At 42.1% G+C, this 23,589-nt stretch overlaps 1 protein-coding gene across 1 annotated transcript in view; it reads right to left on the bottom strand.

Annotated features, from left to right (window-relative positions):
• Positions 1-3,878: 3,878 nt before the first annotated feature.
• The window catches only part of COLQ (collagen like tail subunit of asymmetric acetylcholinesterase), a 37,873-nt gene continuing 18,162 nt past the window's right edge, over positions 3,879-23,589 (bottom strand). The window contains exons 7-17 of the mRNA XM_074150471.1: positions 21,906-21,968; positions 20,699-20,725; positions 20,004-20,048; positions 19,212-19,247; positions 18,203-18,283; positions 13,599-13,695; positions 11,701-11,840; positions 9,012-9,131; positions 8,315-8,435; positions 5,933-6,035; positions 3,879-3,948 (exon numbers count right to left, since the gene is read on the bottom strand). Coding sequence (XP_074006572.1) covers positions 3,879-3,948; positions 5,933-6,035; positions 8,315-8,435; positions 9,012-9,131; positions 11,701-11,840; positions 13,599-13,695; positions 18,203-18,283; positions 19,212-19,247; positions 20,004-20,048; positions 20,699-20,725; positions 21,906-21,968 — 903 coding nt within the window. The remainder of the gene's footprint in view (positions 3,949-5,932; positions 6,036-8,314; positions 8,436-9,011; positions 9,132-11,700; positions 11,841-13,598; positions 13,696-18,202; positions 18,284-19,211; positions 19,248-20,003; positions 20,049-20,698; positions 20,726-21,905; positions 21,969-23,589) is intronic.

Here is a 23,589-nt window from a genome sequence, read left to right as displayed (position 1 = left end):
ATCCTTTAAGAAAGTAAGAACCGTGGCCAAGGGGCTTTGCTGTGAAATTAGTGGAGCTGCAACATGTGGAAGATCTTAGAAAAGGGAAGGCGTGAGAGGCTGAAAAGCCAACAAAACCCAGTGCCTGCAGAGCAACGAGGGCGTTGCAGGGTTTTGGAGCGGCTGCAAAGGATATGAACCTTGGTGGTGTTAACGAAAACCGTGGGAACAAGGAAAGGAGGAGATGAGTTGCATGACCAGATTTATAGGCAAGGACAGGTCTGGAAGCTATGATTTTGAATGATTTAAAGTTGAGAGAGCCATGACATAGGCATTTGGGAAGCCAGAGAGGATAATGTCACAGAAGCTGAACTTTTAGAAAATACACTGCCCCAAAGACTCATTCATTCTCTGGTCGTCGATACATTTCCATTTCCCTTGGGACAGACAGCACTGCCCTTCTGGGATGCCCTGTCCTACACAAAAGCCTTGGGAGGACAGACTTGCCAGCTGCCACTTCAAGGCCACTTCTCTTCCCAAAGCCTGTGTGTCGGCTGCTGGGAGTGATGGAACCCTAGGTGCCAACAGCGCTGCTCCCATCGTCCATCAGCATCCGACACCCTTGCTTTCTGGTTTGCAGCCTCTGGCAGGAGTTACAAACCAGCCAGTACGTTATGAAGCAGCAGGAGGAGATAATCCCCCAAACTGCAGCCCAAAGCCTTGTTAAAATTAGTCGGCGTGACGCCGATTACAGCCAGAAATGGATGAAAGCGGAGCGCTTTTGCTCATGGCATGTTGCACGGGTCCGTTTGGGGCTGAAGCAGTGGCGGGACCGGGGTGCAGGGGTGCACGGTCACCCTCCAGGCTGTGCACGCCGGTGTGCCAGCTCCAGCGGCAGACGGGGAAGGCAGCAGGCATGGGAGAGGAGGTGCTGGCGCTTTGTTCCCCTCCCCAGCACCTTAAACTAAGTAATTATATTTAAAAACTCTGTTGTTAAACCCAAAATGAAATCAGTGAAAGTAAGAACATAGCAGAACTAAGGTAGCATGATTTATTGACATGAGCTACTAATACACGCAGTAGGTAACTACATATATTTAATCACATATTAAGTGCAAGCTGGATTTTTTAATACAGTGCATGGTGTAAGCTCATCCTATTTTTGTGTTCCTCTAGAGTTGCATACTAATCATTAGAAAACTTTCCCGCAGCGTTTGCTGCTGCAAAAGGCCAAGGAACTGAAATACCTCAATTGACTTTTGAACAAGACTTGGCACAATGTGTTAAGAAACTCAGAGAAGGAGGAAGGATAATTCACAGCAGACCAGGCACCATCCAGCTGAAGAATCACCAATTAATTGTAAAGCAGGTATGTCAGAAATAAGTAGGAAGGGTGGGGTTTTTGCCATTTTAAAATCATACAGACTTAACACCTTCCCAGGTATCCTTCTCTTGCAAAGAGAGGGGAACAAGAGGTAATGATAGTAAGAAACTTTTTTCATGTCTCTTTTTTTTTTTTTTCTTGTATGTTACATTCCTTTCTTTCTGTTAAAATGCTAAATTGTTTGTGCTGTAGTAATAAAGTCTATTTAAAATCCATGCATTGTGAATGCTTTCTGACCAGAGTGATGCACCCCTTCCTAAACGCAGGACAATTTCACCTACACGATCACAACTCCTGGTTGCATTTCCTACCCTCTGTGCACTTGGCTTTGCAACTTCAATGTCTTTCAGAGGTAGGAGCTTTTAAAAAGGATGTGACTTAAAAATGAAGGTGACAGGCCACTGGGATTACCAAATTTCTCAAAGACTCCAGCCTTTTTGGGAGTAGAGATGAACTCCTCGGAGAAGGTGAGGGGTTCAGATGAAGTCTCTCCAAGCTGGTAACACTTGGCAGATGCTGCCAGAGGTTCAGCTGGAGGGTGGGTCTGCAGGACATGCTGCTGGGAACGTGGCTGTCCTCGGGAGCCTCCCGCCAAGATACACGCTCCCGTGTGGTGTGACACTGCTGGGACCCACTGCTTGCACAAGCACAGGAAATTAAAAGGCAGCTGTGCTAGTGCCCAGATTTCCAGAGCTTATGATGGGCAAGTTCCTCAGCCTAGTAGTTCCTTGACCTTTTATTAAGACCTCTGTTTTTGTTTTTTAAAAAAAAAGGCAACAAGAAGAAAAATTTTGAACTGGGCTACAAATGCTGGTGGCTTGACTTCACAGCAGCATAAGAGCCCAGGTAAGTGATAGCCACAAAGAGTACATTAATTTTGGTTTTATTTTTGTTTTTGTTTTTTCAACTGGTGATTTCCAGTGTCACTTTGGACATGCAGAGTTAGTGTCCGCTATACAGGTGGTAAAAGTTGTATACATTTATTGGTTGCTTTAATGCATTATCATTGTAACACAACATCCACCTTTATTTAACCTTTACCGAAGCACCAGTGTAAGCGCAGCCGCTTTGCAGCGCTGTCACTGGTACAGGTAACACGCATTCCAAACAGTCATGTACAGCATTTATGGCGAAGCAGAGAAGAGTGGTTTGTAGGAAAACACCACCTTGATTCGAGGCTCTCAGTCCTGAATTCTGCACATCCTTTGTTTCATTTTCTTCTGTTATAGACTCTTTTTCACATAATATTTAATATGCTTCCCATGTGAAATATGTTCTTTAATGCCTGCTAATAAATAAGTATATAATTACCCTGACTCCTGTCAGAGCTAATATAGTTGAACAAACTTTCTGAACAACAAAAAATCTATGTACATTACACAGCATGAATGAGCATCCATAAACACCCTACTCCAGGATGTGATTTACAGCAATGCAAACATGAGGACATCATACACTGGGGGTACCCCAGACACGACAGCGAAAACAGCGAGTGAGAGAGAGGGGAGAGAGGAGAGGGTATAACTGGTAGCTGAGCGATGAAGGTCAGGTGGACAAGGGGATGAAAACGAAAAGACCTTCCAGTGTGGAAACCAGAGTGAAGGTGACGAGTACATGGTCACGCTGTGGTTTCAGGCAGGTAACCAATGCTGTCCCAGCCCCTTCGGGGTCACGCAGAGCACAGCCAGATCGACCGAGGTGAAAAATACAGAAATACATTCCGTCCTTTTCTTACCTCCTTGTCTGATTTTCTCCTTGGAGGGAGCTCCTTGGCTATTTCACACTTTATTTATCCAGTTTGGCCTTCGTGGTCTGCAGTTTCAGGCCTCCTGGGACTGCTTGCATTTCCGCGCATGCACACAGGCACGCACAGCCAAATGTCTTAGCCCGAAGGTGAAGTTAACTGACTTTTTTTGGTTGACTTGCTGATCTTGAAAGCACTTACTGAAGGGCCTCTGCTCCTTCGACCCACGAAGGTGTACAGTTAATGTTGCTGAAGTCGTCACTCACGTGAATACAACACTTGTAAAGTTCACATTGTAATAGAAGAGTAAGTCTCTATAGATACCACATCTGATATGCTTTGTGTTTATGCTGAGAAGGTTTAAAGACAAAAACCCTGAAGAGCTTACAAGTAGGTGTAACAGTGCTAAGTCGAGGTAATTGTTACATGATATTCCTGGTTCGTGAAATTCAGTTTCCAGCAGCTTAATGCCACATTTGTGATGGAGAGCAAGTTGCCATCCACAGCCACATAAAAGTTTTACTGGCAAACACTGTTTGACGTTTCTCTATTAAGACAGGATGCAGTGGTCCTATTTTTTCCCAATCTGACTTAATTAAAAAAAAAAAAAAGAAAACATCTCAAAATGGCCATCAGCAGCATGATGTCCCTTTCTTTGTTTTCACACAGATGTGGGTAGGGGCTTTTTTTTGTGCCAGTCCTTCTTGGATAGATGATAGTGTAGCACCTAGCACCCCGCTACACGTGGGGTGCTACCCACCTCCGCTCCCCTCATGTGAAGTACCGACACTGTGTAGAGTCAATGTAGCAGTAAGAAGTGCATCGCAATTTTCCATAAGACCTAGAAGAAAAGAGAATATCTCAGTTTCAAGGTATGCTAAAGTTCACATTATATGGTTTCTGGATGTAACGCTCTTTAGGAGTGATGAACATCAGAAAATGCAGCAACATATGAGAACAAAAATAAGAGGATGATTTCCCTCAGTGCTCTACTGTGCTCCCCCTTGTCAGCAAAAAACAAGAGTCCAGGAGAGACTATGAGTGAAGACTTAATTCCCAGTAATATGAATTAAAAAAAAAATCAAATCCCAATTGGCAGTGGGACTTGAGTGTTATGCGGGGGTAGGTGCAGGAGGCCTTGGCACTCACCCACAGGAACTGTGTAAGGAAATATCTAAGGCTCTGAGTTAAGTGTTTTTCCAGTTACTTCCAACAGCTCCAGCAGGCATGACTGTACCTTTCCCTTAACTTATTTTTCATGTACTTGAAGTAATAATAGTGACATATGCCCACCTTTGAAATAAAAAAAAAAGTAAATGGAAAGGTCTTTGAAAAATAAAGAAAAACAGTGATTTTTTGTCTTTCTACTTACTTAAACTGAGCTGCAGTGACTCTACCTACTGAAGTCCTGACCAGAGTTGTTGATAAAATAAGCATTTCTATGAGTTTTTATTGCTAGCATATGTGAATAACCTATCTATTAGATAATCCACAAGCAGCCATTAAGCAGGTCCTTGAAACTATGTCCTTGAATAACCTTGAATTCTCAGAAAAGCAACATAAAATCTGAAATGAAGATGTGTGAAATATGAGGAGGGATTTGGGGGCTGGAAAGAGTAGAAAATGGGAAAATCTGCTGCAGCAAAGCTCTTGGAGGAGAAAGTGCTTTAGGATGAAACTCCCATGGGAATGCCAAGCTCACATACTTATCCCATTTTACTGATGAGTCAGCTTTTTCTTTAGTTTAGCAGATAATTTTCAGACTGCACACACAAAAATAAAGGATCTCAGTTGCTCTTCACAACTTGATTATACATAGAAAATGAAATTTATTAAAAAATCTCAAGCTTTTGTGGTGCTATTTTTGGCACCGAACTTCAGGCTCTCAAAAGGGAACAGTTTTCACAAGAGAAACAGCTCCATGTTGTCTTACGATGAGATCCGTGTAAAATGTTTCAGGTTGTCGGGTTTGCTGGTCTTGATTTTAGTAATCATCTCTTACACCAGGAGTGCTCCAACAATTGCAGTGGGAGGATTAGCACAGCACTTGACTTACAAAGACATCCTGTGGTTTCTTACTCTTGTCAATTAGCACATTATTCTTCCGTGAATGATGAGGGCTCTGTGCATAATTTCATTTGCAAATTAAATGTTTCCTGTTAGCCAGTAACAATACCTGACAGTTAAATAGAGGTACTGCTGTAGAGGCAAAACCTGACCAGAGGAAGCTGCTCAAACAAAGGCAGAGAGGGCAAGTCAACAATAAGCAGATGTTTTAAATGAAGGACATTGCTAAGCAGATATATGGCTTCGCATCTGCTGTTGAGTGAATTTCCTGGCCTCTGGAAAGGCTGATAGATGATGGGTTGATTCAGAAACAAAGATACCCCTAGAGCACCCATTAACGGTAAGAGCAACAGGAGGTCGGTTGGAGGCTGTGGTTTGGGTTTGGTTTTTTCCCTTTGGTGTGATATCTCCTTCTCATGGTCCTCCCTACTCCTGGTATGTTATGGGTGAATATTAATGCAATGATAAAGTCACCAAACGAGGAAATGTTTGCAAGCAATGAACAAACTTATGTCTATATGACCCTTATTATTTTTCTACAGGAAAGAGGTATGTGATTATTACTGAGAGATGAGATTTAGTCCTTCAAGTCAATGATATGCAGAAATACTCTCTCCCCAGTACCTGCAGTGGTCCCTGTGGAACAAGGTTTAAGTGAGTAGTGCTTTTCTGTTTCAAAGCTGGCAAAGAGAAGAGGAAAAAAAAAACAACAAACCAAAAAAAAAACCCGAACCAAAGTGAAAACAGCTTATACATACCCAGGGAGATATGTTTTACATGTCAAATATCCAAAATCCTTCCCATCGCAGTCTTCAACCCCCTCGTGTCTGTAGCCATCTCCACAGTAAGCGCGGCGGCATCCTAGTGAAAAATATGGAAAAAAGTATCTTCGAGGCACCTCATATGTAAAAGAGCCAGGTGAGGTAAGTGGAACTAGAATTTTAAGGGTAAAGTATAAAACAAGGCATTTTGGGGAGGGCACCCTGTAAGGACTGTCTTAGGAGGAGCAATACTCTTCACTACAAAGAATATGCTTTTTTTTTTTCAGCCTAATTTCAGTGACCAAGGGAAAGAATGGATAACTAATAAAAATAATTACTACAGAAACACTAATTACAACAGCATTTATTCTAATAATTATTATTACCATAGATAACTACTATCAAAATAAATTAAAGGGAGCATAAAATACAGTTAAGATAAATGGTTTGGGGAGGTGACAATTCAAAAAAAACACTCCGAGGTCATTAAGTTGTCTGAAAATCCCACCTTTACCCAATATTGCACAGTATCTATGTGTGGTTACTGCAAGTGAATTCCCACACAGAAACACAATTACACAGACCTATTGCCTGGCTATCAAAAAAAAGAAAAGTATGTAATAATTGCCAGAAAGGTGGTTTTCCCACTGCTGACTCCTACTGACTTGAGATTGAGTGGGCCTTGTGACATTTTTTCATGGTGGCTGGGATGTAGGTTGCAGTAGTTTGTGGGTTTGCTTGCTATTTTATCAACTGGACTTTGTTTTTGGTGTCTTCAACTTTTTGAGTATGACTTTTAATTCATTCAAGTTATATTTAGCTAAAATCCCCTTGACATCATCTTGGAGACACTGTTAAGCAAATGATTAAAAGGACACTCAAGAATAGGAAGTTTATAAGAGTTAAAGTGGGTTGTTTGCAAATAGAAATGATTAATTAATTGCACCAAGGATCTGTTTTGTTAGAAATAGATGCTCCTCAGAACAATGAGCCTATTTTACAATTAAATCCACTTAATATTTAGTTAACCTTTTTCTTTTGGTTCAGTTACAAGAGCAGAATGATGACAATGTGCTCGTTTCCAAGTTAACTCAATGGTAACTCTTCAGGTCGCCTCGGTGTCAGGAGTCTGTGTATTGCAAGGCCTCAATCAACCTGAAGCTCTACCCAGTGTATAGCACAAAGTAATACAATGTGCCTCCAGACACACAATGTACAATTTTGCAGGCACTAGAACTAATGAACACTACTTGCCTGTATGCTTGTTATCCACGGTTGATTGTAAATTCTAATTGAATCATTTTCTCATGCTTGGAGCCTGGAGAGCTCATGCTCTTTCACTGGATTACTCTGCAGTCAGGCAAGCTTATAGGGGCATGCATTTATATTTCTCCCTATACCTGTTGCGACTAAATTGCCTTTGAAATCTCTTTCCTTTTGTCATTGAGAAGTTGGCTGGGATTCCTAAGTTGTAAAGGGAAGGATGGTGATGGACAGGTGGTTGGGCAAACTCACATAGAGCGTAGCTGCGTACATCTCATTTTCAATGTCAGGCTAAAAAATGAATTTTTTCATATAAATGAAAAAAAAAAAAATTCATCTTTCAATGTTGGCTGATACTTGTTCTAAAATGTGATGAAGCATCCCTTTGCTAAAACCAACAGAGTACCAAACCTGCTGTGTGTCAGCTGTAGATGGTGTAGGGTGCTGCGCTCTGGGGAAGGAACCATGCGGTACAGGTAACTGAAAAGTAGAAGTAAAGGTTGCCACAGCTGCCTGTATGCTCTCAGCAAAATGAAAGGAAGCTTGACTAGGCAGGAATCAAACGTTGTATAAACCTAATAGCGAAGGTAGTGGGCAGACACCTTCCCTAGGCAAGTGAAAAACAAAATCCAAAGTGGCTTTACTGAACCCAGGATGTAGCTTACTATTAGAAACAGCCAGCTTCAGTGTCTGTCCTGAGGGGTTTTATGGTGCGCTGCAAAAGTACGCTACATCTTTTGGCCAGGAAGCTGGCAGCCCCCAGGGAAGGTGTGTATGTAAACGAGCTGCTGGATTTGGCCCCTGAAATGCAGTGGTTTTGCTCTGGCTGCAGACACCTCTGCTCAGTGAGGTACACGGTCCCCAATAAACATGCATGAGAAGTGTTTGGCATCACCTGTCTTGTGCTGGTGCGTGGCATCCACATGCCCAAAGGACCTCCATTTTCACACCATGGCCATTTTGCCTCCCTCTCCCAGTGCCTGCACTCAATCCACAAACCACACAAGCTCCCCTGAGTGAAACACTGGTGTGATTTACACAGCGATGTCCCCCATGGAAGCAATCAATGCACCTTCCCTGGTAGAAAGAGGCCGCTCTTGGTGTGCTGTAACTTACTTATACAGTCATCAGTCACAACCGTGTTGCCGTCGTCGCACTCTTCCCCATCCTGTACGATCCCATCTCCACAGGTACCGCCCCCCTCGAAGCGGTAATCCACGGGATAGAAAGGGGTGAGCTGGCCGAAAAACCACACAGTGGTTACTGAGCTGACCACAAGCAGCCTGGCTAGCAAGCAGAGGTGATGGGCTGTGGGAGGCAGATCCCACAAACAGGTTTTCATATCCCACTGTTCGGTGGTTCACAGGGTTTATACAGTACAGTGGACACAAGAAGGATCCCGCTGCTGATTTCAGCAGGAATTAGTTTCACTCCTTGGAGCAATAAGGAAATAGGTGGTTTGGTTTGCAGGATATGTATTTTCCCGCAACTTTGTACACTGGTGAGTTTTACTTAAGTAAAAAATGCTCTTTACTATCATAATTCCCCGAAATCAGCCCCAGTTCACCAGTGGAGCCTGGTTTACAGGGAGTGTAGCAAAACCTGCAACACTGATGAGTTAACACCTCGGGAATTAAGACTCCTGTGAACAAAAATCACAGAATTAGGTACAGTTGTGGCAGTGCTCAAAAAAAAGCATTTTCTCCATTTGCTTCATGGATTCTATATGACACCTTAAGTACAGAAGTATGTGGTGTATTTAAAAATGAAACATACACTCACGAGTTTTCTGAGACCACAGTCATATTTTCACCTGGATTGGGAGCCATCCAAAGGTATCCTTGAAATACAAAGATCTCTGATCTCTTCTAAAAGCTAAGGCATTTTCAGTGTTTAACCGGTCCAATTCTTCTTGATTATTCACCACAAAAATCTGAGGCACAGAAAAAGAGGTGATTGGTAACCCTCTCAAGAAGTATTTTGGATCGTCGCAGAATCTGGTTTTGTAAACTGGCATATGTACCTGCAAATAAGTAAATAAGTGCACAGAAAAAAATGGTTTGGTTGTTTTCAGAAACAGAATGGTGTGAGAACTTACACCCATGGACTGCCAGACCATAAGAGGCTCCTTTGCAATTGGTAAGAAGAGACATGAGTTTCCAAAGGAGAATGGTCTTTCCTGAGCACCTAGCTACGGCTCCAATGGCCCCTATTTCAAAAGGCACATCCACAAGTAATGATCGTGCAAATATTCGTGCACAATCATTGCTAAAAAAAAATAATCAGGTGCTCAAATGCTAAATCCATATGGGCATAAGTGCTTTTTGTGGGTTTGTCTATAATTTTTTAAACCTGCTCATGGCTACAAAATAAATAATGCATTGCTCAATGCAACCTTCACTTATCTTTTACTACTTTGTGCTTTGTTTAGCTTTAATTGTCATTGAAATGCATGTTCCTTTACATGCATATACTTTAGTCTAAAGTCAAGTCTTCTATTAAACAGAAAAAAATTAGTTCAAAATGGAAAAATTAGGACAAGCTGTCCTCTTACCATTTTTTTTCCCCAATGTCTCAGTCACTGAAATTGGCTGTAAGGGGCATTAGGAAATAATCTCATCCTTCAGCAGCTTAATCAAATTAATTTTAGCAAGATTCAAACAATTTTTAAATTTAGAAAAAGCAAATGGAGTGCTTCTGAGCAAAATGGATTTAGGTCTGAGCCTGATTCCCACCAGCATAAACAGAATTGGCTCTTTTTAAAACCCTGAAATACCCCGAAATTTTTACACAGCAGAATATTCCCATAGCCCCTGACAAAGGCCAATTTCATTGAAGAAGGATTGAATAAAAATGACTTCAGCTTGAATGAAAGCAAGCAAAGGAAGCCAGCAAAGAACTGATTCTGTAATTGTGTTCAGGAGCCCAAGTCCCAGCCCCAGAGCTCTAATTTCTCGTGAAATCAATAGCAGATCTGTGCTCTCTGAAACTCTCTGCTACAGATACAGGCCTCCAAAACTGCAAAAGATGAAAAAAACAGAATGACAGAAAACCAGTGCTTTGTTTCCCAGCCTCTCCCCCTCCCCTGGCAGCGCTGACACCAGAGGAGTTGGTGGGTGGGTGAGTGGGTGATTGCAGTAGGGACCTGCTGCGGTAGGACACTGCTCGGGAGAATCACGCAACACAGGGACTGGGGGCACAGAGCACCTCCTCTGTGTCTTTTCCCTGTGCAGCTATAGAAACCCTGAGCGTAGTTTTCAAGTGGTACAAGGCAGGCTTCAAAGCTGCTGCGTGGGGACCCGAATAGAGTAAGTAACAGCAATGTTTAAGCTCTCACTCTTGCCACTGGAGGGAGTAAATGAAATGGGGCGGGCAAAGGGGGAGTGCTGCTCCACAGTGTACAGCACGATGTGATATGCGCTTTTATTTCATGCACTTTCTTCTCTCACCATTAAGTTTTAAAATTAAGGGGGCTTTTTGTAATGCAACACAGGGATGAGCCAGCAGCTGTCAAGACTTGCAGCACACTCATGCAAAAGGTTGAGTTCAATGACCCAGTTTAATGGACAGCGTTGTGAGTACGGCCCTTTCACACGCTGTACCAGCTTTCTGACAACATGACAGATGGGAATGTTAACAAAGCTAATTGCTGCTTATTGTCATTCAGAGATGACCAGACACCCTGCAATATCCACTTGCATGAGTGGAGAGGCTGGGCTATGCAGCAGCAAGGTAGCATTTTCATTGCTGATTAAGTGCCACAATGCACAGAATAATAAGGTAGGGGCCCAGCAGAAGGAAAAGTACAGAAATAGTATTTACAAAGCCCAAAGAAATTAGAGATGAAAGATTGCTAGGTCGCTTTTTAGCAATGACTTGTCCTTGAAAGTACTTTGTCAAATTTGCTCATAAAAATGCTTTACAGAAGGCTAGAGATTGAAATTAGCTATATAAAGTGTATGTCTACAGACAGGAGCTCAGAAGTCTGACTCCCATGGTTTGTGGAGACCACTCTTTGGCTCAAGGTAGACACTCTGTGCTTTGGGGGAAGGTCTATCTTATACGTGAAATGCTTGACCCCAATATTCAATTCTGAAATCACTGTCTTTGCAGAAGAAGATATCAAAAATATGCAAGAAAGAGATGCTTACTTTGCTGACCAATCTGAAATAAATTTCAATTTACTGAAATAAAAAGAACAGGTTATATATTTACAGTAGCAGACGGAAGAGAGTATCCTCAGGCTTGTGAAAAGGTTTTTAAACATGTGCCACATTACTGATGGTTTGAAACAGCTACGTTTTAGCGCCTCAATTGTAGGACCCTCAGACTAGTTATGAGACCAGACTCTTTTGCATGGGCAGGTTGTGCGTACTAGAAGTAACGCATTGCTCACGCACAGACATCTTCCCCATTAAATCCAATCCATTAGCAAATACAACACCTCTAGTAACAAAAATATTTAAGAATCGCTCACGTCCTCTCCCAGAAAAACTGCTTACCGCTGGAACTTTTGGATAATTGTGTCCAAACACAGATTCCTCATATATCGGGTTATTCATGTATTGTGGGGGTCTGCAGAGACATCTTCCTGGAGGCCCTGGAAGTCCTCTCTCCCCTTTTGGTCCTATTGCAAATTGCCCTAGGAAGCAAAATAGCAGGTTGCCTTGTTGTGATGTTAATACACAAAACACAAATGCAGCCTTAGTGGAAAAATTACAGGTCAGGTGGATATATGCATTTACCTAAGTTTTCAGATATTCACATCTCCCACCAAACCCACTGGAGGGATTACCATTAATTCCAGCACATCAGGAGAAAGATTCGAGTTTGTACCATACAAAATCTTATTATTTCAGATCACATTTTAAATTTTCCTACCAACTTTACAGAGAAAGAGAGAGATCATTTGCTTAGAATAAATGACAGCCTGTTTGAAGCTACAGAAATTCAGGACATGATGGACACACGGATCACTCTGCAGCACCTATGCACCAAGTTTAGTAGAGTCAGACTCGTAGACATCCACAACACATTCGACTTGTGCATTTGTACAATCACTTAAGCAACGCTGTTTCAAAGGTTTCTGTACAGGAAAACCCAACTAGAAATCCAGGAGGGTTACAAATAAAAACTTAAAAAAAATACTGTTTTTTGACTTTCAAACTTTGGCAAGGATGTGCTACTCTGCAGAATTAGACTATGAGCCAACATGTCCATACTGCAAGCAATGACATCATTACAGAAAGGTCTTTTAGGATCAGAATTTATATTCTAGAGGAAAAAGATTAACAAGCCTGACACATAAACTATTTGTGGATGGAATAAAGCCTTTAAAAAGTAATCTCAAGATCCTGGCTGCCTTCCCATCCACATGGTGAAAATTCTGTCCTCTGAAAACTTCCAGCTAATTTACTCAAGACAAAGATGTTTCATAATGGGAGACATGAGGTATGTGAAGATTTTGAAGCTGCCCCCAGCTTCACAGATGTACCATTTTCACATCACCACAAGAAGGGACCTTCTGCCCACTGATGTAAGCAAGAGGAGAAAAAGGGAAAGGAAGATGAAAGAGGACATTGAACAGATCGGCTGCTGTGCAAGCAGCTGCTGTCCTTCTGAGGCAACAGTAGTTCCCAACTGGTTTTGTTTTTCTTTTCAGGTACCTTAGTATATATCCGGGTTGAGAAAACCCTGCCTGAGGGTTCACTGTCACTGAACATTGCGGGTCATGTATTGTCCTTCCTGCCTACACTTGGTCTCACAAGCTGCCTAGAGTTCATGTGCATGCATAGCTTTGAAGCTGTACAATTATCAGTCAGATTTTTCTCATGATTTCTACAACATGCAGAATTCCAACGAGCATAGATCTACAGCACTTAACTAAAGAGAGAGAGGGGGTTTTTCACCATCTTTTTTTTCCCCTCTGACTTCTATCCCTTTCATTCTCTTCCCTTCTTTCCTTACTGCCAGTGTGACTTGAGTCTCGTCTGTTTTTCTTTTACAGAGCTGCACGGGGTGAGTATGTCCTGGCTGATTAGAAATCACAAGCTTTCACTGTAAGCCAGGATATCTGGGGAAGCAGCAGACCTTTGATGATGGAGATTAACTAGTCCCTCCAAGGCTGCCAGATGGCTTTTCATCACCCCCATCTACCAAAGTTCCATGGGTCATGTTTTTGGTTTTATTTGAAACGTCAAAAGCCATAATATAGGCTTTAAAGTAATGTATATAGTCCTTGTAATGGACAACGATGGCATGACCTGCCTTCAGGAGAAGTCCTCTCCGTGTCAGTGGAGAAGCAAACAAAGCCTTGCTGCCTATGTAGGTGTACATGATGAGTCAGGAAGGGATAGGGAGCAGGGACACTGTTTAGGAAATCACTTGATCTCTTGCTTACCTGATCCTGAAGGTCCAGGAGGGCCCGGCTGGCCAGAAGGACCAGGCCTTCCAGGTGGACCCATGATACCTGCAGGTCCAATGTCTCCCTTTAACCCCTAGGAGAGAAGAGACATCTGTTTATTTGTTCAACTATTAATAACTCTTCCAGCCAGCACTGGATTCCCTTTCAAGAGAGCCGAGACATTTGCCAGTAGGAGCGTGCAGCATAGCTTCATAGCCACCACCCCAGGGAAGAGGTGCTGTCCTCTTCTATGCGGGGACAGAAAAGCATATCCAGGCAGGACTTCTGCTCCTAAAAGTCCCAGCAGATCTGCTCTGTGTGGAGTCAGGAATCACCCTGCTCTGGCTTCAATCATTTGGTGGCTTTGCTTTAAGGATGCCTTTTTACCCCTGGTAGCTCTCTAGGATTCACTGCAGCTCAGAAAAAAAGTGCTGGTGAAGCTGAAATAGGTGACCCTGGAAATCTTTAGTTACTGCACTAACAGCGGTGGAAAAAAAAGAAAATTCAGTAAGGACTTGGCAAGGGCTGCCACAGTGACAATTCCCAGACTTAGGGTGCAGTCTTTCAGAAGCACACTAATGACTTTGAGGCCCACACTGTTTTCAGAAGTACTTTAGGTGCCTGGACTCCTGTGTCTCATTGACTTTCACCATGGGTATAGCTCTGTTAACAAATCATTGCAAGGCAAGCAAGGACTTGGCCTTACAAACTGCAAGCTAGTGTGTGGCAACACTGTGCTGACAAATGGTGTCCCTCTGGTACTTTATCACTCAGTCAAAAAGCTGTAAAACTACCTGTGGGAGATGAGCTTGCATACAGTTACCATACAATAGCTAACAATCTGTAAAATAAGTCCTAATTTGCCTCATGGGAGCTTGTTTGTACAGCCATACCCTTAGGCACTTTGAAGTTTCACCCTAGAACTGTTCAGCACATTCCTATTTTTGCTCCTGAATTTAATATGGTGACACTTATTAAAAATAACTGTATTTATCTTCCTGCTCATATACTCTCCAAGGCTTGGATTTCTCAGCTTTGTGTTTCAGGAGTGTACTACATAGCTTAAAGTTTAAATGCCTGATTTGACTTTTATGTAACAGCATACATTATTTAGCATAACAAAGATGGTGTGTGCTATGTAAGCTTTCCTTTCATGACAAAGGAGATGAATTATTTGAGGATGGTGTAATTTCAAGTTAATGTGCATTCATGGGTGCACGATGAGTGGTTGCATGTCTAATTTCAGAGTAATGAAGCATATATAGTAATATATGCTAAAATAATTTGTGATGTGATATATTGTATCCCATGGATACATTTGAATGTCACTTGTACCATTTCAACAGAAGAAGGTTGATTTTGCCATGGCTTATAAAGAACTAATTGAATATTTGCTTTGTTTAATCCTATTAGGTAAGCTCTGTACCACCAAAATATTCCAGGATTTATGTGACTGTCAGCAATGATGATTCCTAGTTACTTCTTATGTTACGTGACACAGAACCAGCAGACCAGGACTTTGTAGCCCCAAAGAATTCTGTGGGAAATCCCTTTCCCCCAGACAACAGCGATTTGGTAGAGGCAAGCCAGCACCAGTCAGACATGTACTGCCTGAAAATGAGTTGTCTGCTGTGTCTCCTGCTTTGGAAGAATGATTGCTTAATGCTTTCTGGTTTAGCATAGAGAGATTAAATAATAAGGGCAAAGATTTATATTAAATATTCTTGCCTTGTTTCTTTTCATATGCACCCATTGCATTCAGAAAAGCTTTTCCCATGGACAATATTTATATTCCTCTCCCTTCTTTCACAGTAATGTTATCTAAAGCTCTAAGTCATTCCTCCTTATTAAGGCTGAAACCCCAAACTTGCTCCTTAGGGTCAATTCCCAAGTTACAAAACTTTGGGTGTAATATCTCAGTTTGAGGGCAGTGGGGCCATGACTTGTGACTTCCACCTCCTGGCCACCTTTTAGGAAGAGCATAGGCAGAGGAGAGCTGAAGAAGTCAGTGAGATAATCAAGACGTATCTCAAAATGGAAGTGGAAGTGACACCTTCCTAATTTAGCTGCTTTTATCTAGGGATGTCAGCTGGATCAAGGGACAGGAAATGGCCCCATGTTGATGGAAACTATCCTCTCAGCTGAACAAACAGCCAGATGATAACTACAGCACTTAAAGGCAGCAGCCAGACACACAGAACCTTAAAATGCCAGTCTCAAGTTTTTTCAAAGGATTAGAAAAGAAGAAAGAAAAAAGCTAGTTCACCAATTACAGAAGGAAACAATTTTCCTGCAGAAGATCAATGCTGCAATTGCTTTCATGGCACCTGGAAGGGGTTATGTACTACGTCTTGGGCCTGGAAATCCTAATTTATGGCCAGGCTATAATTCCAGTCACACTGATTGTTGCCTTAAATTATGACACACCTTACATCACCACTTTTTGACTAAGACACTGCGTGATCTGACAAAACGTCTAAGGTCAAGTAGGGAGTGCACAGTGTTCAGGTTGATCTGCAGGCGCTATGTCCTCTTTGCCTTACACTACAGAAAGATACTCCACGCACATTACTTTTGGCAGGATAGATGAGCATAATTTACAAAAAAAACCAAACACCAAACCACAAACCAGCAAAGAGCACACATCAGCTTTTAAAACCTGTCAAATCAAGGACAAAAAAAAATACATTTCTTCTGGGTGACCTAGCAGACTTACATTGCTCCTACCCTCCTTACTTGGTGACCTACTACTTCCCTCCCTAACACTCAACCTTTAATTTTTCCCCACACTGGCTATTCTTTCACTTCAGATATTAGCTGATGGCATCAGAGCAAGAGTGAAGCAGGCATGTGCCTCTGCAATGCTGGGCATAACCAGACTGCAAATAAAATGCTTTCAGCTGAGCCCATTAACCATCTACAAGCTCCTGTATCTGAGCAGATGCCCATTAACACCAAAGTTGGTGTAGCGAGAACAGGCTCCCTTCTCTGTCAGTCAGTGGAAAGAAACAGGCTCTGCAGGTGGCAATTCAGAGCACCGGGAGCTGGTCTCCTTTGTACCCCCAATATCATTGCTTAAAATAAATACACAAGAAAAGGTGCATTCGGAGAGGCCTATTTGGTGACTTGAACAGGTAACTATACCAATATTGCTATATTCTCCTTGGAAAATGCTATAATGGAGGAGTCAGTATCAAATTTACACACAATTCCGGGTCTTTACACTTCATCTGAAACAATAGTTCTGCCAGCTTAATAATTTCAAGCTCTAAATAAGGACCATTTATCAACCATCTCATTCCTGAACAGCTTCCATACAAGATTACCATCCCTTAAGGTCACTGTGTGTCTTCCTGACTTTTCTCAGAGCAGAAGAATCTGTCCCTGGCATGCAGTACTATGGTGAGAACCGTCATATAAATAACCAATCCAAAAAAATCAATCTTGGTTTAGTGTTAACAGAGGAAATGGGAAAAACAGAGAGGGTGTTGTGGTGCTTTGGTTCTTTGTGCTGTGTGGGGGACATCTCCAAGGCTTTGTGGCTCTGTAAGCAGATTCATGTTGACCAGTGCTTGCGCTTGGGCAAAGCCTGACTCAACCAAATGATGGTGTGGATGGGATGCATCCTCCAGGTGGGCCTGAAGAGACACGGGATACACACGTAGTGCTTGCGCTAGAAACCAGGAGTGTATGACCGTGTAATACAGGACTGGGGTTTGGATGTACAGACCAGTGGTTTTCATTGCCACAGACCACACACCAGTTCAATCCATTACAACATACCATTCTTAGTGTACAGGTGGCTACTGCCAGTGCACACAAGCAGTGTTTTTGCCGGCAGAAATAGTGTAGCTCTTTGCACTGGTGAGGCAGGGAGAAAATTCACGGACAGGCAATGGGATGTCCCTTGCAAGATACTGATCTCTGCCCAGAGCTGAGGAGAGGGCGCTGGTTCATTGTAGCATCCACAGCAGTCCTTCCCTCATTCAGAGCCCCAGAAACCCAGGGTTTTCCTTCCTTCACTCATCTCAAGAACCTGTTTTTTCTAGGGGCAGAGAATGCCACCTGGGCAGGCTGAAATGTGTTGAATTTTGGATATATCTCGTTTGCCATTGCAGCCTAGCAAGCTGCCTGTAAATCGAGCAGCTCTGCTCCCTAAGTCAACCTCAGGGCGAGGGATCTACAAAGCGTAGGACCCCATGGCATCACACCCCATTCTCTCTGACACCTGGACCTTGCTCCAACTCTCTACGCATCCATCAGGTGGGGTTGAGACTGTATCTCTGTGTTGCTTAGTATTCAAAGGGGGCATTCGAGGTCTGCTCAAGTTATATTCAATGAGTTCATTACCAAGCCAAGTAAAATACAGCTTTCCCCAAGCTGTGTGGCCAGGGAGCTGAATGCTACTGATAAGGGTCCAGCCCTAAAGCTGGGGCTTTAACTCCTGCGTTGCCTGTGCACGCATGTGAGGTGTTCCAGAGCTTCTGCCCAGTCCTGCTGTGACAAAGCACATGGTTCCATCAGAGCACAGACCACATAATCGCACGCCACGACCACACAGACACCAGGAGTCAAGGGAAGGGGAAACACCATGGTCCTACTTGTTTGCCTCTTTTTCCAGGTCTTCCTATAGGTCCTCTGTGTCCTGGTACTCCAGATTGTCCCTTCGGGCCCATCTCTCCCTTGGTGGGTGTGGAGGGAAGGAAGCAGGACATAAAAACAGAAATGCACATTACCATGGTTATACCTGCCTTATATGAGACAGCAGGTCAATGGTGCTCTAATTCATATCATTCCTCGAGATAGTGCTGGCACTCTTTGTTTCTCAGAACATCAAAATTATAATAAAATATTTTAAAAGAAGCATAAAGTGAAAAATACCTCTCAAAATTTACTCAAATTTTCTTGAAAAATCCTTTTATAAAGAGGAAGCCAAATGGAGAGATCTGAAACATGCTCAGAGACTTGGGGAGGTCAAGGCTAGCAAAAGTCTCTGTCCCTTTTGGCAATATCTTGTTTTGCACTTAAGATGCACATGAAATAAAGTCACTCAGGGAAAGGAAGGTAAATTGACTCATCTTCTAGCCTCCTTAGAAGCAACCATTATTTCCTTTTCCGAATTTCACAGATAAGATGTGATTATGTCATAAAATTATCCTCATGTAGGATTTCTATCTGTAAAACAATATCTGAATTGTGATTGTTTTTTAAGTACAGAATAAACTGGTCAGGATTACTACTGCTATTTCTAGTAGTGCCATTTTGATTCAGAGTATCAAGAAGTAAATATTTATTATCTTCAAGTGAATAACACCCAAACAACTAGGCCAGTTATGAACCTATAATCAAGAGTTTGAACATGTTAAACAGGAGGAAGATTCTGACTAAAACAACATTTGGGGAAAAAAAGAGAAACAAAAACAAACAGCTACATCTCAGAGTTTTCTCCTAAGATGAAAAGCCTAAAGAATTTCATCAAGTCCAAGAAGAGTTGGCCATTGAGTCAAGAAAGACCTTCAATTCCTTATACTTTCCAGGATATCCCTTAAGCCATTCACTGGCTTTATGCCAGCACTTAGCACCACTCCCCAGTACATCATGCTCACTTACCTTTTGTCCCAGCATTCCAGGAAAGCCTATTTCTCCCTACAAAGTAAAAGGAGAAAAAGCATCAAAAAAGATCTTTGACAAAGCAGCACCTTGGAAGGAAGCTTCCTTGGAAGGAAGAACATCAAGTGCCATGTACTGCACTGATACCTGTTAAAATACCCGCACTGTGATTCAGCACTGTGGGTGGTACAGTAGGTGGAGAATTAAAAACAGAATTTTACGGTAAAGCCACTTGTACAGATCCTCTGTTGCCTGCTTCCTCTCCTCTGGCAAAAACATCTTGGTTGTGCTTTATCTACAGGCAACCCTGCCACCTGGACAATTCCCAAAGCCTGCATTTGGGAATGGCATTTCTCCATTAACATCAAAAGCATTTTGCTTTTCCTTTCTTAGTTAAAAGAACCCCCAAGTCAAGAATCTCACCTGTTTTTTTTGGGTTGGTTTTTTTTTCCCCTCACAGCATTATCATATCACCAGCCAAAAACATTTTGGCAAGCTGTCGTGGTTCTGGACTGCACAGGCCAGGAGTGACTGAGGTTACCTCCAGGGAAATCCTCCTCTGCCCCATCACCCCCCGACGTGCTGGGGCTGGGGGGCACATGGACATGGAGGCTGCCCCACCACCCTCCCATCAGACAGGACCACTGCCTGCCCTCGCCATTCTCGCCCTCCCAGGAAGATGCCTCCAGACTCCCTTCCTCCATACTGCTGCTGTTTTTTGCTCTCAGAAGTACGTTAGACCTCATGTGCTCTTTCAGCTAAAGCTCACAGCCATTTGGAAAAGAAAATTACCTGGTCTCCTTTGACTCCTTTGTCACCCCTGTCACCTCTGGATCCCTGGAGAGAGATAACAGGGTGACAACAGCTTAATTACAACCATTTCACAAGGAAGCAAAAAATATTTTCCTGACATGAAGTGTTATTTGGAGTCACACAGCATACAGTAATATCTCCAGAATGAGGTGTATGGCAGATACCCTAAAATGTTTTCTTATTACTTTCATTGATATTATAACAGGATTAAGAGTAAGGCTTGTAGAAAAAGGAACTCATTCTCCCTAGATAATTACTTTAAACACATCCTTTCCTGGATGCAATACTTCCAAACTTGATTTTTTTTCCCAGTTGACTTCATCCAAGTTTAGGTCCCACTAGTATGGTCTTACAGTAAAAACTGTCTCTGTTCCAAAGTATATATAGTCTAAACAAACCAGACCAACAATTAAGGATTATTATACCATTCTACAGATGCAGAAACTGTAGTGAGGTGCACTGTAGTAACATGTCCATAAGAAGATGGGGTGTCAAACTCACTTCTCTAGCATCCCAGCCCAAGCCACAAGACTGTGCTCCTTCTTGATGCTAGTTTTAATTTCTCAGTGGGACCTTTAGAATTCACTCCATCAAAATTCAACCTCATTTCTACAGTTACTTTTTTTTACATAAGTGTTTCAATTGTTAATACATTTTTCTATTGTCACACTGACCTTTTCTCCTCTAGTTCCAGGAAAACCCTAAAGAGAATGATAGATATTTTAATACTTCTCACTTTCAAGATTACCCAAGAAGCAGCACTTTCAAACTTTAAAGTGAAGAAAAAGAATGAAGCACAAAAGATTAATTGCATCAACTTGTAAATGCAAATGAATATTTATAGCTTCTAAAATTGCACTGAAACAGAACTGTGAAATATGAATTAAAGGCAAGACAACTCAGCCCAAAAGCCAATGTGAAAAAGCCAGGTAAAGCCAGCAGGTTTGATATTGCTTTTAAAATTGAAACAAAGGAAATAAAATGTAACTGAAAGTGAATGAAGCCTTAGATGCCACGATTGATAATCTAAAATAATTTTACTAATAATCTTCCTCTTCTGTGTTTTTTTCCCCTGTGAAACGTCCTTAAATTATACTTAAGTAATCTTCTAATATGAAGATTATTATAAAACTGAGTTTCTCTGTAAGAAACGTGATAAACAACAGTGTTCAGTTCTTATTTCTAGACCTTTGTACACAATTTTGTTCAAGTACCTTAAAATGTTATGGCCTAAATTTTTGAAGGCAGAGGCTATGCTATAGGCAATGATGTACAGATACTAGAACACCCAGACCAAATTGTGCTTACTATCTATCTGTCAATAAACCATACAGTCATAAAATGGTTTGGGTTGGATGGCACCTCTAAAGGTCATCTAGTTCAACCCCTCCTGCAATGAGCAGGGGCATCTTCAACTAGTTCAGGTCGTTCAGAGCCCCGTCCAACCTGACCTCGAATGTTTCCAGGGACGGGGCAACTACCACATCTCTGGGCAACCTGAGAAATACATATACAGAGTTTTAGTAGAGGACTAAATCTCCATAATCTTATGAGGTGGGTGAAAAACATTGCAGACACAAGTTAATGCTGCAGATACACTTAAGAACTCCAGTTTTCTAGTGGGATACAATTATATATGTTTTGCTTTTAAAATAAGGTTTTGCATTCCAGTAATTTACACCAAAGCATTTTTATGAAAAGCCAAAAACACAGCCAAGCCCAACCAGACAACATAACCTTGCTTGAAGGAGAACATATCTTTTTAGCTACATTGGAAAAGATATATCTTGATAAATGCCTTCCAGCAAATTCACGAGGGAAGCAGCTGTCAGCAGAGCGTTAGAAACCAATGTCTGAAAATGCACTGTTTGGTTAACAAACCTTGGAGCCCATTGGTCCTCTTGTACCTGGCAATCCCATCACACCCAACTCTCCCTTTTCACCCTAAAGGGGTCAATAAAGAGAGTTATTGATTGTGGCTCTCTGATGAGGTCATATTTGAATGTACTTGAGACAAGCCTGACCTGGTGTAGCATTGTAGTCAGAAGTCTATATTGCAATTTTATTCTGCCTGAGTCCTCATAGGTTTTCTTATTCTTCTATTTGCATTTTCTTGGGTGTGTAACTTGTGCATCAGTTTTTCCAGATGCTATTAAAGGACATGCAAGCAACTTAGCAGCAGCAGCGCATCCTTTTGTTGCATGAAGGGGAATTGTCTCTATCCAGCCTCACTTCCACTGAGTTGCAGAAAAGAAAGGTATTTTGCTGCAAGCTTTTATGGCTTGGGGAGGCACAGTAACTACTTTTATCATAGTTCTGAGACATCATGTGCTTTACGGCTGTTTGGAGCCAGTTAATCATGAAAACGCTTTACAACTTCTCTGGCTGCTGTCAGATAATTATATCTAGGGTGAAATACAGAGTAGCGTGTGCAGACCTGCAGCAGCCCTACAGTTGGCTCTTGTTCTCCTTTGGCTTTCACTGTCCTAGTAGTGGAGAGGATTTTCACATTGGCTGCTGCTGCCACAGAAGTTCAGAAAAGACTTGAAGAAACAAAGGAGGAGAAATAAGGATTGGACCAAGGCTCTGTCTAAGAAAGAGAAGACAGGTAATGAGATGCAGTTGAAGAAACAGAAGGCACAAAGATAGGAATAATGAAAAAAAACCCAACAGAAGAAAGATGGTGCAGCAAATGACTATAGTGAAGATGAATATCAGGAGTTTGGGAAGATCAGAGATCAGAAAAAGAGAAATGAAAGAGAGATACAACCAATGGAAGTGAGTACAGAGATGCACTGGCCTCTATTCAACTGGAGCCTTCATTGACAGGCAGGAAACAGACATTTATAAAGACCAGAAGAAATGAAAGTGGGAACCCTTCTAAAGAATAGAGGAGATGTGTCAGAGAAGACAATAAAAGCAGAGGAATGGGAATTAAACAGCAAGTAGGACTTGCTGTCCTACTACCCAATGTGAGGGATGCCTCTAGGAGTGTGATGAAAAAGCATAAAAATAGACAAAGAGGAGATAAAATCAAAATTAGGAAGACTTCACAAATTAAACTAGAGCTTATATAAGGAAAAGGCCAAGTGAACAAGTTTTCTGACTGCTCTCTTCTCAGTATTCAGACTGAGGGAACAAGGTAGTTGGACCCTCCTTCTGCTCTCATTGCTCCCACAATGCATTTGGGTGGACACAATTTCTCATCTCACAGTTCAAAGTGAACATTGGCTCCTCCATCGGCCTCTTTTTGCTCACCTACATTCCCACACACTATGATATGATGTTCCTCATCTAACATAGCTCTGACGAGCTTGAGGGTGTGCTTCCCACATATGGCTTAAATTCAGAAGTCATCTACTATTATTCTTGCTGTAGCAAGAGCTACTCATCATGTCCTCTGAGCTGGGGCACCAACCTTCATGGATCAAATTAAGAGTCAAAGATTTACTGGAAAATACAGCTTTGAGCTAAATATTGTGTGCAGTCCTTTTGCCTGATGCATACTGGATTGAAGAAAATTTATCTCAAAAGTCCCAGTAGAAACTTCATATACTGTGGCTCC

The sequence above is a fragment of the Numenius arquata genome, chromosome 7 (genome assembly GCF_964106895.1).
Source record: "Numenius arquata chromosome 7, bNumArq3.hap1.1, whole genome shotgun sequence".
Lineage (NCBI taxonomy): Eukaryota > Metazoa > Chordata > Aves > Charadriiformes > Scolopacidae > Numenius > Numenius arquata.
The sequence above is the reverse complement of the archived record's forward strand: the minus strand, read 5'-3'. Positions and strand labels throughout refer to the sequence as shown.